Below are 18062 nucleotides of genomic sequence, written 5' to 3'. Positions count from 1 at the left end.
GGAGGCGTCTAGGCTCATTAGGTTGGTTCGGGTGCTTCATCGTTGGTGACTATCACGGTGGTCGGGGAGGTGAATCATGCCCGTATAGGGCTTTAAGGTTATCACAGAGGGTAGAGAGATCGGCGTAGAGAGAGGAGAAGAAGAGAGCATTGCGGCTGTGTGTGTTTAGTTTAGAGTTAGGTTAGGTTTGTTATTTAGGTTATATGTTAAAATTTTAGGGTTAATTAGCTTTAGCCACCGAGTCCTTAGAATTTCGTTTAATCCCTATAGTTCTTGTGTTTGTTTTCATTTTGGTCCCCAAACCGAATGTTTTCCTGTTTCCAATTTTGCATCTTTATTTTATGCGTTTTAATTTTCAGTCCCAAATGTTATGTTATTTAGTTTTTGTTATTTTAGACATTTAACTTCTGAATGGTTGCATGTTCGTTTTAGTCCATAAATCAACATTTGCATATTTATAGTTTTGTCTCTTTATTTTACCCGCATCTAATTTTAGCCCTAAGTATTCTTGTATTTAATCTTTGCTGTTTTAAACATTAAATTGTTAATTTTTGCATGTTACATTTTAGTCCCTAGGTAGAAGTTTGCATGTATCTAATTATGTCTATTTATTTTATGTTCATTTAATTTTCGTCCTAAATATTGATTTGTTTAATTTACGTTGTTTTGATATTAGACTTTAAGGTTTTTGCATGTCACATTTTAGTCAGGTGGGTATGTTATTTTAAGTTTATGTGATGTTGCATATTTGGCATAACATTTTCTCGGTGTTCATTTTAGTTTTACAAGTGGTCTCAGTTTTATGTTGATCTTGGTATATGTAATGCATTGATAGTTTTTTTTTTATGGTCTTTGTTTAATGGTAATTTTAGCTTTAGATTTATTTACTTATTTATTTTAATCGCATGTTTAATTAATTTTTACATGACATCATTTTTGCATAATTTGCATGATAGCCTCACTTGCATAACTCGACATATTCATAATTGGATTAAGGGTAATATACTTTTAATTTAAAATTGTTTCAAAGGGGGCTGTCATAACTGATTTGAAGTCCGCTTCTAATGATTTTAAATTAAAAGTGTATCCCGAAAGTGAAACCAAAAAATTGATTCGTCACCTAAAATTTGGGAACGAGAGAAAAAGAAATGTTCGTTTATTTAAATATATCGAGAAAAGGTTGTTATAACTTTTAAGATCTGGTCTCGATATTTGTAAATAATCGAACATTCTTTATCTTTATAAAACGATTCGGTAAATTTAATTTAATTTATTTGAGTGCTTTCGAATGTTTTAAATTTAAATTTTTATTTTATGGGATCAAAAATTAAAATAAATTCGAATTTGTAAAGTTCATTGTAAAGACGTTAATTAATCGACTAGGTACCGATTTAGGGCGTTGTGGGGGTGCTAATCCTTCCCTACACGTAACCGACTCCCGAACTCGGATTTTGGTAACGCAGACCTCAATTTGTTGTTTTAATTAAAATTAATTTTTATTTAAAATGACATCATTTTTGGGTGCCCAATCACACCCTAATCAAAGATTGGTGGCGACTCTTTGAATTGTATTTTTTTTCGATCGTAAAGGAAATCTAAAAATTTTCGAAACGAGAGGTCTTTTAAATAGCATTTGTTTTTAAATTAAAAAGAGATAATTAAGAATTAATGTGGTTTTTAAAATCTCACTGTTTTTCACCTTTTAAGAAAAGAATCGTTTCAACAGAGGCGATTATTCAATTTGCGGATGACGGAAGGGGCATCAGTGGCTCAACACCTAAATGAACTCAACACTATCACAACCCAGTTGAGTTCAGTGGAAATTGAGTTCGATGATGAAGTTCGAGCTTTAATTCTCTTATCATCTCTACCAGACAGTTATAATGCTACTGTTACAGTAGTCAGCAGCTCGTCAGGAAACAATAAATTGAAGTTCGACGATGTTCGAGATCTAGTATTGAGCGAAGAAATTCGACGGAGAGAATCGGGTGAAACATCAACCTCTTCAGCCTTGCACACAGAGTCTAAAGGTAGAACTTCAGAAAGAAATTCAAATCGTGGCAGATCAAAATCCAGAACGGGAAAATCAAGAATGGGAAAGAAATATTATACATGTTATAATTGTGGCAAGAAGGGTCACTTCAAAAGAGATTGTCGAGCACCGAATAAAGATATCGGCGCACAGGAATCTACCAACATGACAGAGGAGACAGGTGATGCCATGATTCTAAGCGTAAACAGTCTGATTGAATCATGAATCTTGGATTCAGGGGCATCTTTCCACTCCACCCCATACCCCCATACCAAGAAATCATAGAGAACTATGTCAGTGGTGACTTTGGGAAGGTTCATCTAGCTGATGATGAAACCTTGAAGATCGTCGAAAAGGGAGACATCCAATTAAAGTTGCCAAACCATACCACCTGGAAGCTGAAAGGAGTGAGACATATTCCTGGCCTCAAAAGAAATTTGATTTTTGTAGGACAATTTGATGGAGAATGATATAACACAATTTTTTCAGGCTGTGAATGGAAGATTACCAAAGGAGCACTCGCCATTGCTCGTGATAAGAAGACCGGTACTCTCTATGTAACCTCAAATTTAGAGAATATCATTGCAGTAGCAGATGCTAATAGAAAATCAAACCTATGGCACCAAAGGCTTGGCCATATGAGCGAGAAAGGGATGAAGACACTTTTGTCAAAAGAGAAGCTGTCGGATCTAAAGAGTGTATATGTCGGACTATGTGAGAATTGCATCTTTGGAAAATAAAAGAAAGTCAGTTTTGCAAAGATTGGCAAGACACCCAAGGTAGAAAAGTTAGAGTTGATTCATACTGATGTATGAGGACCATCTCCAGTTCCATCTCTTGCAGACTCACTATATTATGTCACCTTAATTGATGATTCTACAAGGAATGTGTGAGTTTATTTTTTGAAGAATAAATTAGAAGTCTTTGATACATTCAGAAAATGCAAGGCCATGGTGGAAAATGAGACTGGTTTGAAAGTCAAGCGGTTGAGGTCTGACAATGGAGAAGAGTACAGAAATAGTAGATTCAGATATTTCTGCACAAACAATGGAATCAAGATGGAGTCAACAGTTCCATGACACCGTAGCATAATGGCGTAGTAGAGCGCATGAACAGAACTCTAAATGAATGTGCCAAAAACATGAGGATACATGTCGGATTTCCCAAATTTCTATGGCCTGAAGCTATCAACACTGTAGCTTACCTGATCAACCGTGGGCCCTCAGTTCCCTTGGATAGTGGAATACCAGAGGAAGCTTGGAGCAAGAAAGAAATAAACCTTTCATACTTAAGAGTGTTTGGTTGTATTTCTTATTTACACATAAATTCTGCTGAAAGAAGTAAACTTGATGCTAAGTCCAACAAATGTGTTTTTGTTGGTTATGGTGGTGATGAATTTGGTTATCGGTTTTGGTACTACGAAAATCGAAAGATCATCAGAATCAGAGATGTCATTTTTAATAAAAATGTGATGTACAAAGACATGTCAACCACTTAATCAAGTAGCTCCAATACCAAAGCTGAAACAAAGGAATTTGTTGAGTTCGAGGAGATTTCTGGAAATGATGTTCAAATCAGTCCTGAAGCAGTTCAAGAAGAACGAGGCACACCAGAACTGAGACGTTCCTCCAGAATTCCTAAACCAACCCAGCGTTATTCACCTTCTTTGCACTACTTGTTGCTGACTGACAATGGTGAACCAGAGTGCTATGATGAAGCAATGCAGGTGGAAGATTCAGTCAAGTGGGAGTCTTCCATGAAAGATGAGATAGACTCGCTTATGTCAAATCAGACGTGGGAATTAGCTGAATTACCACTAGGCAAGAAAGCACTCCATAACAAGTGATTTACAAGATCAAAGAAGAGCACGATGGAAGCAAACGCTACAAAGTAAGATTGGTTGTCAAAGGTTTTCAGCAAAAAGAAGGTATTGACTACAATGAAATTTTCTCTCCAATCGTGAAACTGTCTACAATCAGACCGATGTTGAAAATTGTAGCTGCAGAAAATCTACATCTTTAGCAGTTAGATGTAAAGACAACTTTCCTTCATGGTGATGTAAAGGAAGAAATCTATATGAGGCAGCCAGAAGGCTTCATAGAGGCAGGCAAGAAAAACATGGTATGCAGGTTGAAGAAGAGCTTGTATGGTTTAAAACAAGCTCCTAGACAGTGGTATAAGAAGTTTGATAGTTTCATGGGTAGCAGTAATTTTACCAGATGCCAAGCAGATCATTGTTGCTACATCAAGAGGTTCGACAACAACTTCATTATTTTATTGTTGTACGTTGATGACATGCTTGTTGTAGGGTCAAACATGCAATAAATTATAAACTTGAAGAAAAAATTGTCGAAGCAGTTTGCAATGAAAGATCTGGGCGCTGCAAAGCAGATTCTTGGGATAAGGATCGATAGAGACATAAATTCAGGGACTTTGATACTATCACAGGCTGAGTACATCAACAAAATACACTCCAGGTTCAACATGCAAGATGCTAAACCAGTAAGTACACCTTTAGGTGTTCATTTTAGACTCTCCAAAGAACAGTCACCAAAGACGGAGGAAGAACGTGCACACATGGTGAATGTGTCGTATGCCTCAGCAATTGGAAGTCTGATGTATGCCATGGTTTGTACTAGACCAGATATTGCTTATGCAGTGGGAGTTGTTAGTAGGTACATGAATAATCCAGGCAAGGTACACTGGGAAGCAGTCAAATGGATCCTCATATATCTGCGGGGTACTACAAACAAAGCACTTTGTTTCAAAGGTGGAGATATGATACTGACAGGCTATGTAGATGCTGACTTAGCCGAAAATGTTGATATCAGAATGAGCACTACTGGGTATGTTTATACTCTAGGAGGAACCGTAGTGAGTTGGGTTTCTCAACTATAGAATATAGTTGCTCTCTCCACAACTGAAGCAGAATATGTCGTTGTTACGGAAGCCAACAATGAGATGGTTTGGCTCCAAAGTTTCTTGGAAGAGTTAGGCAAGAAACAAGAAAACAATGTCTTGTATTGCGACAATCAAAGTGTTATCCATCTAGCAAAAAATCCGTCTTTTCATTCCAGAACAAAGCACATACAATTGAGATATCATTTTATCTTGTCTCTTCTGGAAGATAGGATTTTGAAACTTGAAAAGATTAGTGGAGCTCAAAATCCGGCAGATATGTTGACAAAGACGGTGACCACGGACAAACTGAAGTTGTGTTCAGCTTCAGTTGGCATGCTAGAATAACAAGACTAGAAAAGCTGATACATTGATCGAGGTGTGAAGACAGATTAAAATCAGTCTTCAAGTGGGAGATTGTTGAAAATTCAAAGCATTCAAAGCAGCCGGCTGAATTTCAAATTGGATGGCTTATTTTCTTCAATCAAGTGGGGCGGCTTGAATTCAAAGTTAGGCAGCCCATTTTTTTGAATTTAAGCAATGGTTAATTACATTTTAGTCATTGCACTTTAGGGTATTTTCAAAGATTAATCCTTAAGCTTCAACTATAAATACTCTAGCTCATTTAGCTTCTAAACCATCCCAAAATCCCAAATCATTTCTTTCTCCCAATACTAGAGAGCTTTCTTGTAAGTAGTGAGTGTTTTGTAAACACCTGTAAATTTTCTCTCTTAATAAAAGATCTACATCAGTCCGGAGACGTAGGCATAATTGGCTGAATTCCGTTATCAATTCCGGGTATTATTTTTCCGCTTTTATTTCGCATTCTCACTAATCTGGTTATAGGAAAATTATTCGTTTATTTCCCAACAACAAGCGATTAACAATGAAGAAGCTACAAAATCATTTAGTGAAATTGATTGAATTAACGCCAACTGATGATGTTTTAGGGGAAATCGTGGACACAAAACTCTAATTAAATTTGGATGCCGACATACAGAAGATGCATTAGGAACAAAGAGCGCAAGCGAATTGGCTGAAGCATGGTGATAATAACACAAGTTTTCCCCCCATAGATTTGCTTCGCAACAGAGACGGAGAAATAAAATTATCCATTTAGAGACCGAAATGGGGAATGGGTCGATAGTGAGCTGGGTCTGGAAGAATTGGCTATAGGTTATTTCCCTTTGCCGCAGGGGAGGATGGTTTAGGGCCCCTATTTTACCAGCACTTTTGGCATGTCATCGGACCAGAAATTGCTTATTTCTGTATTGATATCCTTCATGGACGATATGATATGAAAACCATCAATCACACTCGCATTGTCTTAATATCGAAAGTGGACACACCAACACGACTAAGACAATTTAGGCCTATAAGCCTATGTAACGTTATCTTCAAAATAGTATCGGAAATGCTAGTCCCGCAGATGCAAAACCATCAACATATCTGTAATGATGAGGCACAAAGTGTCTTTGTTCCAGGCCGATTACTCGCAGACAATGTTCTTATTGCTTATGAGCTTTTGCACTCTTTTCAGAATAAACGTGAAGGGAGAAAGGGGTACTTTACTCTAAAGCTCGGCATAAGCAAAGCATATGATCATGTCGAATGGCATTTTATTTGGGCGGTAATGGAAAGAATGGGATTCTCACAAACATGGATATCCTTCCTTAGAATTTGTGTTTATACTATCTCCTACTCAGTTGTTATGAATGGACTAGGGAGGACTAGTTTCGAGTCGCAAAGGGGACTTCGGCAAGGAGATTCGTTGAGTCCTTACCTCTTTCTGATTTGCAGTGAGCGGTTACCCTCGTTGATGTGTCAGACAATCTCGAGAGGCGATCTCCAGGGTATTAGATTAAACCGCTATGCACCCATAATCTCCCATTTATTAGTTGCGGATGACAGCCTCATTTTTTGTGAAGCAACAACGCATGTGGCAATACAAATCAAGGAGTTGCTACGGGTTTATGGAGAGAGCTCAGGTCTGGCCATTAATTTTGATAAATCCAGACTGTTTTTCAGCACTAATGTGGTCGATGGGAATCAAAGAGATGTGCGAAGGATACTTGAAGTTACTGATGAATCGAACCCCGAGAAATATTTAGGCCTCCCAACAATTGTTGACCGAAACAAAAGAGGTACTTTTGCACATCTTGTAGATAAGCTATGTCGGAGAGTTCGCAATTGGAGTGTATGAACCCCGTCGCAAGGGGGTAAAGAGGTATTTATAATACCAGTTCTCCAAGTTCTTCCACTATTTGCTATGAATTGCTTCCTTTACCCAATACGATTTGTATGGAACTAGAAAGTATTATGGTCAGATTTTGGTGACAAAAATAAATAAAAATAGAAGAAGTATTCATTAGTGTTCATGGACGAAATTATGCCATTTAAAGGATAATGGTGGACTTCGAGACATGGCAAAATTTAATATTGCATTGTTAGCGAAACAGGGGTGGCACCTATTTATTAACCCATATATACAACCGTTCTTTACCAAATTCTATAATATTGTTATGAAAAAGAGTAAAAAAAAAAGTTATGAAAAAGAGGTTGGCATTTTGGCAACTTTGACATTACTTATCTATTTTGTCTCTGAATTCTATCAGGGGAGGGTCAATGTTTGGCACATCTCACGCTTTAACTTTAAAACTAATCATGATTAACTTCCGAATCTAATTCATGGATATATACACATATGGTTAAACTATGTTAAAGTTGATATTATGTCATATATTATATCGGTACAGGTATTTATGAAATAACTTGTCGAATTTATTGAACGACTTTAGTAATAAAAAAAAGTGTTGTTATATCTAGAAGTCTCATGGACATGAGACGTGTTCTGACTCGACCCAATTATATTGTGTCAGCTTTTTATAATAAAAAATTGCATTCAGGTCGGATTTTTGAAAAAGATGTGTACGGGTCGGGTCGGGTCTGGTTTAGGTTTAGGTGAAAAACACCTAATCCGACCCAAAAATAATATGATTATACCTTATATATTTAAAAATAATTACAATAATACCTCTTTCCATACTATTTTTTTCAATTAGATCTCTATTTTATTGAATAAAATTAATATTTTTTGTAAATATATTTGTTTCAAGTCGGGTCAAGTTTAAGTTTTATCTTAAAAGACGAGTCGGGTGAAATCAACCTAAACTTAGGTCGGATTTGGGTTAGAGGATGTATATTTTTCGTGTCGAATATGGTTGGTCGGAAACCCGACACATATACATCCCTATTCTGAATATATATTATATTATAATCACCCTAAACTATATAGGAGGGGGAAAACTGTTAGAGTTTTACACAAACTTTTACAACACATGCATATAATTTCACTACTAGAGCAGTTATGGCATAATATAAACTGTCATTTTTTACAGCATATAAATATAAATACAAATACGGATAAATCTAATCCTAGAACTTGCTCATGCATGCACAATGTACGCATAAAACGGTGGTGCTACTGCTACTGGACGTGCGTTAGGTATAGTTATACACCTAGTTTTCAATCTATTAGGTTATGTAATTTTGGTATTAGTCCACCTATATTTTACTTTCTGTTGAACACCACCTTATTGTAATTTATAGTTTGACCATCTCCGGCCAAAGCGCAGCCAATTAATTCCTCAATTTTGACTACAAGAGCTGCTGGTTTAGTTTTTAACAAATAACAGATTTTTAACACATGTATATGTATTATGTGAAACATGCCTTACTAATTACTAATTAAATACGGAATATAAATTAATCGTGAATTTCTGAATATAAAATAATAAGTTAAAATTTGATATTTATAAAGATAAAATAAGACTGAATCAATAAATAAGATAAAGGGTTATTATAAAAATCTCAATATACTTACCAAAATCTACTTAATATAAGAATAAAATCTTATTCAAAAAATTAAGATTTTTCCCTTAATTATTTGCATCATCCAATAATATCTACAATTAAATTGATTAATTGCCATCGGACAAAGGTATCATTAATTGTGTCGAAATTGAACAGCAACACCACGCTTGCCTATAAATATAAGTGTACTTTAGGACAATCAAGCACATCAGCTCCTTTTAATTAGCATTCAAACATTGTCTTTTGTTTGTTGTCCTTAATTTATTCTAACAAAGTAGATGATGTTCCTAAAAACTCTTTGTCTCCCACTTCTGTTTACATTAATCTCTTTGCGTTCCTGCTTCGGCACCGGCAGTTACACAGAGGACCCATTTCACATCGATTTTCGTCGTGGCCGAGCTTACCGCCGCCTAACATCCTATCATCCGTATTTTCTCACCTTCGGTTGTGTTCCCAATAAACGAAACCACCGTAATCCCTACTTGGCGAACTGGTTCGGCTACAATAACGAAATCCGATCCAGGCTTGACAGAGCACATGGTCCGATGACTTTGAAGATAGTCAATGTCGATGATTTCGGAGCTAAAGCTAATGGAAGAGATGATTCTCAGGCATTTAAGAAAGTTTGGAACTATGCTTGTTCTTCATCTCAAGGCGCTACTATGGTGGTCCCTAAGAAGAAGACTTATCATGTTAAACCAATTAACTTCTCAGGACCTTGCAAATATCCTCTAGTATTGAAGGTGAGTTTTTTGCCCGACATACGGCTTTGCCGAGAATTTCTCAGCAAAGACGCACATCGATACATGGTCGTATAACAATATCATTATTGAATCATTAACATTTTCCCTACGATTTAAACATGATAGATCTATGGAACAATCAAAGCCACTACGGATCACTCTGATTATGAAGGCAACGGAAGAAGGTGGCTTTACGTCGATAACGTTGAAAATTTACAAGTCGAAGGTGGAGGCACCATCAATGGAAATGGTAGAACATGGTGGGAGAAGTCCTGCAAAATCAACAAAGTCCTCGTAAGTGATTTCGCCATCGACTTATTTGAATCAATCGATGAATATTCAACAACAACTACTACTAATTTTGCTGCTTCTGTTTCTGTTTTTCCGTCGCAAAAATCGCAGCCTTGCAAGGAAGCACCAACTGTAAGCTTCTTCACTTGCTATGTGTTGTTCTTCGTATATGGCCTACCTGCGTTAATATTTGCTCTTCGCAAATGCAGGCCGTAACGTTCAATGAATGCACTAACCTGAGAGTGTCAAGTCTGCGGATAAAAAACGCACAGCAAATGCATCTTATTTTCCAAAAATGTGTGAACGTTAACGCGTTTAACCTTCGGTTGAAAGCACCCGGTAACAGTCCCAACACCGACGGAATTCACGTGACTGGAAACCGGAATATCAACATTAACCCGGAATATCAACATTAACAACTGTGTCATCGGGACTGGAGACGATTTCATCTCGATAGTGAGCGGCTTGAAAAATGTCCGTGCGACGGGTATAACTTGTGGATCAGGCCATGGAATCAGGTCTCGAATTCAGCATAGGCTACACTTGATTTCATTTAGCATTTATACACATATGAAGTGAAATTCTTAATGGGAAACTTTGCCTGTATCTGTTTGTTCTTTATTTGCAGCATTGGCAGCCTAGGAGCTGGAAACTCTGCCGCTTATGTGTCCAATGTCATAGTCAATAAAGCAACACTTCGAGGAACCACTAACGGAGTGAGAATAAAGACATGACAAGTAATTAATATGATATAAGGTACAAAATAGTCATTAAATTTGTCAAAATTTATTACTCTTGTGGGGACTATTTTGAAATATTTCAACAGTTTAATGATTATTTTTGTAAAATTCGAAAGTGTGATGGCCAAAAAGATGATCTTGATATAGTTTAATGACCTCTAGTGTACTTTACCCAAAAGAAAATGGTAAAACTATTATGATTACAATATGCCAACGACTTCAAGCAAACACTGTTAATTTTCCATTTGCTTATTGACTTGCTAATCACAATTGGTTTACCTAAAATTTCTAACTGTCAACGAAGAGTTCATTCCCTGTTAACCTAATTCCAACGAAGTTGTAAGTATTCATTAATCATAATTTTTTTATATGTTCATTTTATTATTTACATTCGAGATTTATAATTATTCTTAACAAAATTTTTTCTGAGTATATTACCATGGTTAAAATTTTACTATAGGACGGATCATGATACGTTAAAAACATCAAGTTTCAGAACATCGTGATAAACAATGTCAGTAATCCTATCATTATTGATCAAAATTATTGTGATCAACGAAAACCATGTCGGAAATAGGTCAAAATTCCTTACCTCTATCACCAGTTTTTAAAATGCATAAAGTATTATTTAGTATGTAGCATGCATGTAGGTGTCAGCTGTGCCAGTGAGCGATGTGGTTTACCATAACATCAGAGGAACGAGTGCCACGGGCGTAGTCATGAAATTCGATTGCAGCCAGAGCGTTCCTTGTCGGGGGGTCTATCTGCAAAACGTGGCTTTAAGGGCTGAAGAAGATAGTACACAAGATTCGTGCGTTAATGTTAGATTATCTTATCGACGAGATGTTTCCCCGCCTTGCTCGTCACAAAATTAACACAAATTTATCGATTAAATTATTAAATACAAAATGCATTTATGTATAATGCTAATTTTTTTAACAGATAAAATATATTTTATTATATATATTTTTGAATAAAGAGAAGAAAATAGCATACAAGAACTAGCCTGACATTAAAATAATACAGTTAAAATATAAACGACAAGATGATATGGACAAAATTACATCGTTTTGGTATGATTATTAATACTCAAAATGACGTCATTTAAACAATAAGTTTTAGGGGTGTATCAGTTTTACCACTAAACTTTTAAACAATTCATTTTTAGGCAATGCAATCGTCATTTGTCACTAGTCGTCATTCGCTACAAGATCAATATCAAAATATTCATATTCTACTTATATTTCTTCTTCTATGATTGATTTTTCACAAAATACATTCAAAATCGACGAAATTAAATAATAAAAATCACTACTCATGTATTTGTTTGAAAATCCAAACGATAAGCAACATTATTTCAAGAAGATGAACAATATACATTAAAACTAGCCTCATCAGACGATCATAAGAGGAAATCAAAGTATTAGCGCCTCAAATATTTAGATAGATCTTCGTTGATTTTGAGTGAGTTTTGTGGAAAACTAATCTAATGATAAGATAGAAGAGTGGAGTGTGAATATGTTGATATCGATTTTGTTGTGTAGGCGACTGGTGATGATTGACTATCAGCAACAAACACAAAAGTTAAGTGCATAAAATTAAACATTTTTAAAGTTTAGTAGCAAAATCAATACACTCTTAAAGTTTAGTGTTTAAAAAAACATCATTTTAGACATCAATAGTTGCGCCAAAATGATATCGTTTTATCAATGTCATCAAAATGATAGAAATATTCATCCATATCATTAGCTAACCCTATTCCCATATGTAATGGGGTGAGGAGGAGGTAAGGTAGTAGGCTGCCCCCAACGCCAGGTTGAGAGCAACTTCCGTGGAAGACCTCCAGCAGTCAGAATTATGAATTGTCTACCGTGGGACTCGATCCCACAACCATAAGGTTAAGAACCTGGTATGGTGTAGTTTACCTTAAATAAAAGGCACAATGTCAAAATTAGCCCCAAACATTTACTAAAATTGTCATTTTGCCCCATATTATATTTTTTGGAGCATTTTGCCCCCAATATTTTATTTTAGGATAAAAAAACTCTACCGTTTGACAGAATAATCACTTTGTCTATTATTCTTTTTTCCTGGGGTATTTTAGCCCTCAATATTTTAGTTTAGGTTAAAAATACTTCTATTTTGGAACGTTAATTGTTGTTAACTAATGATTTTCATGTATAGAATGAGTTTTTTTTTTTTACCTAAAGTGAAAACTAAAATGTTAAAAAAAAATAAAAGTCAAAATGATCATTTTGATAAATATTGGGTGCTATTTTTGGTATTATGCCTAAATAAAATAACATGTAAACATTGATACCGGGAGTCCGGGACTGACATTGAGCCACCAAGCAAACCTATTTACAACTTTCTCCAGTTACACATTAAAGAGCAGAGTTCGCAGAAGAGAAAGAGAGGGAAAGCTATGAACGCCCCCGACCGTTACGAGAGATTCGTTGTCCCTGAGGGAACCAAAAAGTACACTTTTTTTAATCCATAATCCCTCTGTTCATCAAACGTACTGATATATACTTATTTGCTGAATTTTTTAGGGTCTCTTACGAGAGGGACACCAAGATAATAAACGCGGCGACCTTCACTATCGAGAGAGAAGACCACACCATTGGCAACATTCTTCGAATGTACGTTCCGTACAATCTTCTAACCCTATAAAAATCCCATCCTTTTTTTGCTCATTTATGTTGGATTAAGCGGCTAAGTGTTTTCCTTTCCTCCTTTGTTGTTGACGACGATGAACAATCAGGCAATTGCATAGAGATGAGAATGTTTTGTTTGCTGGTTACAAGCTTCCTCACCCTCTGCAGTACAAAATCCTTGTTAGGGTTAGTCTTTTTCTTTATTGGATAGGGCTAAACGCTTTTAATTTTCGAATCTATCGTTTGCATTTTTTTAAACCAATTTGATGCAATTTCGTAGATCCACACGACCAGCCAGTCTTCTCCAATGCAAGCGTATAATCAGGCTATCAATGACCTGGATAAGGAACTTGATCATTTGAAGAATGCATTTGAGGTGCTGCATTTGTTTTGTTTTTTCCTTCATAACTTATTAGTACTACTATTGTTTAAATTTCGTTTGCATTGGGGAATTTGCAGTGTTTCACGAAGCAATTTTATGTCCAATTGCAACATAGTTGATATAATCTAACTTAGTATTTCATTTAGAAACCAAAATGCTTATATCCCATAAAAGTACATCAACTTGTTGTACGCTAGTTGTTGGTGCTTTTATGTAGTTTTTACATGTTAAATTGGTTGCTTCACTTCATTGGAATGATCTGCTTAATGTGCATTTGCAGGGACCTGTGACAAACTAGGATTAGTTTCTCTCACACACACATGCACACAAAAAGTCACAGACATTCAGAAGGTTTCTCATATCCAACAATTTACTTAAAGAGTAGAAATATTTAATTAATATGTTAATGTTAAAATTCATTCTCTGTTTTGATAGTTTATATTGAGCTTTATAGTTTATCCTCACACTTTATGTTTCAATTTGTAGAATGAGGTAGCAAAGCATGCAAGGGACTTCTAGTGCATGTCTGAGGAGCTCAGTTAACCAGTGCTTTTGCGTTTTTTACTTTAAAAGGAAATGAATCAATACCTTTGAGACATTTTTCTCATCTTGGCTGTTGTGATGCATTAAAAGCTGTGACGCATGTTATTGAAGCTTTTGTAATGACACTATTATGAAGTTTGTCTCAAAGCTGTTCAAGAAAACAGGACCTTCTTTCTGTATTTATGTTTTTGTAACCAAGATGATTGCTTGGTTTATGTTACTTATCTGTGATTGTCCACTTTCTGATGGTATTTGGTAATTCAATGGTGCATTATTTACTTCTACCTTTGCATTTCTTTTGTTAAAAGGTTCTGTACTTTTGGAATGGAAAGAGTTGTGAAATGGTCTGAAAGTAGCAGGTCAATTGAAATTGACGATATATACATTTGAGCCACAGTTGTCTGACTAATGTAAGGCTTATCAGCACATTATAGTTTAGATGTAAGGACTTATTTTATCTGCTCTGTTTATGATAATACAAGTATTGGCATCACTTCATTTGAGGCTGTTCCGTAATGGCTGCAAAGTGTCATTCCTTTGTGGAATATACCTCCAAGAACACAGGGATGGTACCAAAGGTTGAAGGGTAAGTTATACTATGTAGGAATATCTTTTTTATATTCTTTAAAGCATAGTGATTAGTGTGCTGCTGTCCCCTGCTCTTTCTCTGTTTTATGGTCAGAACAATATGAAGAAATAATATGATACATATTTCTACCTACATGCTACAATTACCCGGGTTGGATTTTGGTATCCTAAAGTTTTAAACCTATCTTACCAGGATTGATGTTTACATAATGGAGAATTCTTCACTTAGGCCATCTAGTTACTCTTTAATATTGTGCAGTTGGATAATCAAAATGGAGGTGCCGGATGCTGAACTAGACCCTGATAGTACATCCCCTACAGGACCCAATTCTGGACATTGTTGCCAATCATTTAGTCCTTGTGTCAATACCGTATTTACTCGTCCACCCCGTCCTACAATGATAAGAGAATACTGCCCCTCCAATGATGTAAGATTAGTATAGGTCTCTGATGAATTTGCAAGATGCTTTTCCATATAAGCAACTTCCCTTCCTGCTACATGCCTCTCATAGAATTGAGCAAAACACTCGTCATCAAGCTTCATCTCCTCTTCTTGCTCTGCTGCACTTGCTCTGTTATTCACTCTTCGCGGTGCATGTTCAGAGTTTTTGTCTACCAGGAATCTAATCACCATGAGCTTTACTCCTGGATGCCTCGCAACACGACCGGCAAAGGCTAGTGCTTCTCGGTCATCTTTGCCTCCAATAAAAAGGACAGCCACTTTAGGTGCAGATGACCTTGAAAATTTTCTGGTAAAACAAAAACCCCTGTCCACCAAAATCCCAATAGAACATGGGGCGTTTCTAAGCAGCTGTTGGAAACCAATATATATATATATATTGTTATTTCGAATTGGTTAAAGGAGATTTCTAAATATTTATTTAAAGTATGTTCTTGTTTTTACCTTACGATTTACGTATCTGAAACCAGGATGGCCTTCATCAAGGGTACCGTTTTCATTCAGTCTCTTATGAAACGGCAATAAAATAAGGGATACCATCAAATCCTCTGCTAAAGCAGAAATATCTTGTGGCATACTATTGAATGTGGAAAGTGCAAGCACTCGGCTAATCTTGATATCACCACCACTACCCCCATTTTCGTTTATGTAAGTTTGAAAAGCATGACTGATTTGATCTCTCATTTCCGTGATCGACGTGTCGGTTATCGTGATATTGTCCACCCCTTCCCCGGGTGCCATTGCTGCGGCTATTTGCTCTGTAAGCTCAATCATGTCAGTGACATGAACAAAGAGTCCAGGGTCAGATCTGCCTCGAGAGATCTCCATTAAACTGATGGCTGAATCAAGATTATGTGGTCCGTGTAGGCATAGCAAGATTCGAAGTTCGCTAGAAGGATCAAGCCATTGTAGAGCCATCCTCTGGATTGGTACCCTTTTCCTTGCTCGTTCTATTATATGCTTCACAACAATCGGCGTGTGCACCACGGATAAGAATATCAGGATTATCATCAACGTACACGTTGTGACGTCGATCCTTCCTCGCTGCCATTCGAGTCAAGTAAGAAATCAATTTAAATTTACTATACTTTTAGAAATTTAACAGTTTTGGTTGAAAAAACTAACCCTGAGTGCATCGATGGCCAAGTATACGTGAAAATGACCCTTTGCCGTCAAGAGTAATCCGACCGCTACCATTTCCGGCCTATGGTAACCTAATGTTAAGCCACATAGGAGTGTTCCACCCACTTTGCCAATGGTTGCAATCACCAAAAGGCACAACAGCCTTACCCATGTTCCAACAATACCTGCTTCAAATCTTGAGATATCAAGCCTAAGCCCCACCCAAAAGAAGAAAACTGGGTAAAAGAGAATGCTTAACAAGTTGTTGAGTTTGCTAATTGCCCATTTTGATATTCTCCCGTCGGACGGTAAAAAAAGCCCTCCCATAAATGCACTCAGAACCGAGTTGTAACCGAACCACGGTGCCCAGGAGCATATAGAGGCCATGAAGGCCATTGACAGAACAAGGTGTGAGCCTTTGAGTGGCTTTCCTTCAGGGTTCTCATTGTTGATCCAATTAATGAAAATTGGTGATACACTTGCAGCCACTATCGTTTGAATAACAAGTGCAACCCCCATTTTGATGATCCTAATCTCGTCTCTAACGTTCACTATGTTTTCCGCCGGAAAAAAGACAAAACCGATGGCAAGTAAAAGCATGGTAATCATATCAGAGTGTACTCCAGCACTGATACTAAGCTTCCCTATGTCCGACTTGCCTACTTTGAGTTTGGTCATCAAGCGGGTGAGTATGTGAGAGCCGTTACCGGAGAGACAAATAGAGAGGGATAAGGTGGAGCTTACCACGCTCGTATGCTTCAAATAATTCAGCCATGGAGTTACAGTGCTAGCCGTGATGAATGTACAAAGCATTCCGGCATAAGCCACCATAGCATGGCGAGTCGGCGGCTTAAATATCACGTAAGGGTCCATTTCCAGACCCAAAACGAAGGCATAGCATATCATGCCGAAGTCCACAGCATTTTCCACAGCTATATTGAACGGATTCGTGAAGGAATCTCGCACCCGAGGTAGGCTTGTTAGAATCAGCCCTATCTGTAAACATTACAAGACCAAAACCACAACAGATTAATGCAAAGCAATGACATGAAATCGAATGCACTTGACAACGTCGTGATCGACGTCGAATTAGATATACGTACGGTGATATCGGAAGTTATGTAAGGTTGGGATAAAGGCTTTAGCAGGTGGTGCACAATTCTGCTAAGAGCATATGCTGCGATGAGAGCAATTAACTTTTCAGAAATGCTGAAATTGGCTACCACACTTTTTATGCATTGATAATTGGTGATGTTATTGGGTGCGATGTCATTTGTGATGGCCGGCGACATCTTCGACGATCAATGTATCCTGTGGTGTTTTCTTTGTTATCTTCTTCTCTAATCCGAAATAGATGAAAGAAATATTTTAATTAGCTACAAAACCATTTTTTTTTTGTAAAAAATTGTTACAGTCTCTGTCCCTGAGATGAATGTTACAACAGGAGGAACGAACGGATGCAAATTGTTGCCATTTTATGAGGACCAGAATGAAGGAGTAAGTTGAGGGAATTGAGACATTTGAGTGGTGAATCCGGATTCCTATATTTATATATTACACAAGGATAAATTATAAATTTCTTCACTTAATTTTATTTTATTCTTATTCTAGTCATTAATTTTTTAAAAAAAATTTAATTTTGTAACTCTTGAATTACTCTTATTTTAATCATTTCACGTTAAATTATAAATGATATGATGAAAAAATAAAATCATCATTAAATTTGATAATTA

At 36.5% G+C, this 18062-nt stretch overlaps 1 protein-coding gene and 2 pseudogenes across 1 annotated transcript; 2 read left to right on the top strand and 1 right to left on the bottom strand.

Annotated features, from left to right (window-relative positions):
- Positions 1–9041: 9041 nt before the first annotated feature.
- Positions 9042–11496, top strand: LOC120188728 (annotated as a pseudogene).
- Positions 11497–12893: 1397 nt separating this feature from the next.
- On the top strand, positions 12894–14327 carry LOC120188609 (DNA-directed RNA polymerases II, IV and V subunit 11). Its single transcript, XM_039192007.1, has 5 exons — positions 12894–13055; positions 13130–13219; positions 13342–13420; positions 13515–13610; positions 14103–14327. The coding sequence occupies exons 1-5, from the start codon at positions 13003–13005 to the stop codon at positions 14133–14135; spliced, it is 351 nt and encodes a 116-aa protein (XP_039047938.1). The 5' UTR covers positions 12894–13002; the 3' UTR covers positions 14136–14327.
- A 365-nt stretch (positions 14328–14692) lies between these two features.
- On the bottom strand, positions 14693–17705 carry LOC120188699 (annotated as a pseudogene).
- Positions 17706–18062: the final 357 nt, after the last annotated feature.

Source organism: Hibiscus syriacus, unplaced genomic scaffold, assembly GCF_006381635.1.
Source record: "Hibiscus syriacus cultivar Baekdansim isolate YM2019G1 unplaced genomic scaffold, ASM638163v2 tig00116951_pilon, whole genome shotgun sequence".
Lineage (NCBI taxonomy): Eukaryota > Viridiplantae > Streptophyta > Magnoliopsida > Malvales > Malvaceae > Hibiscus > Hibiscus syriacus.
This window is presented reverse-complemented; position numbering and strand designations above follow the sequence as displayed.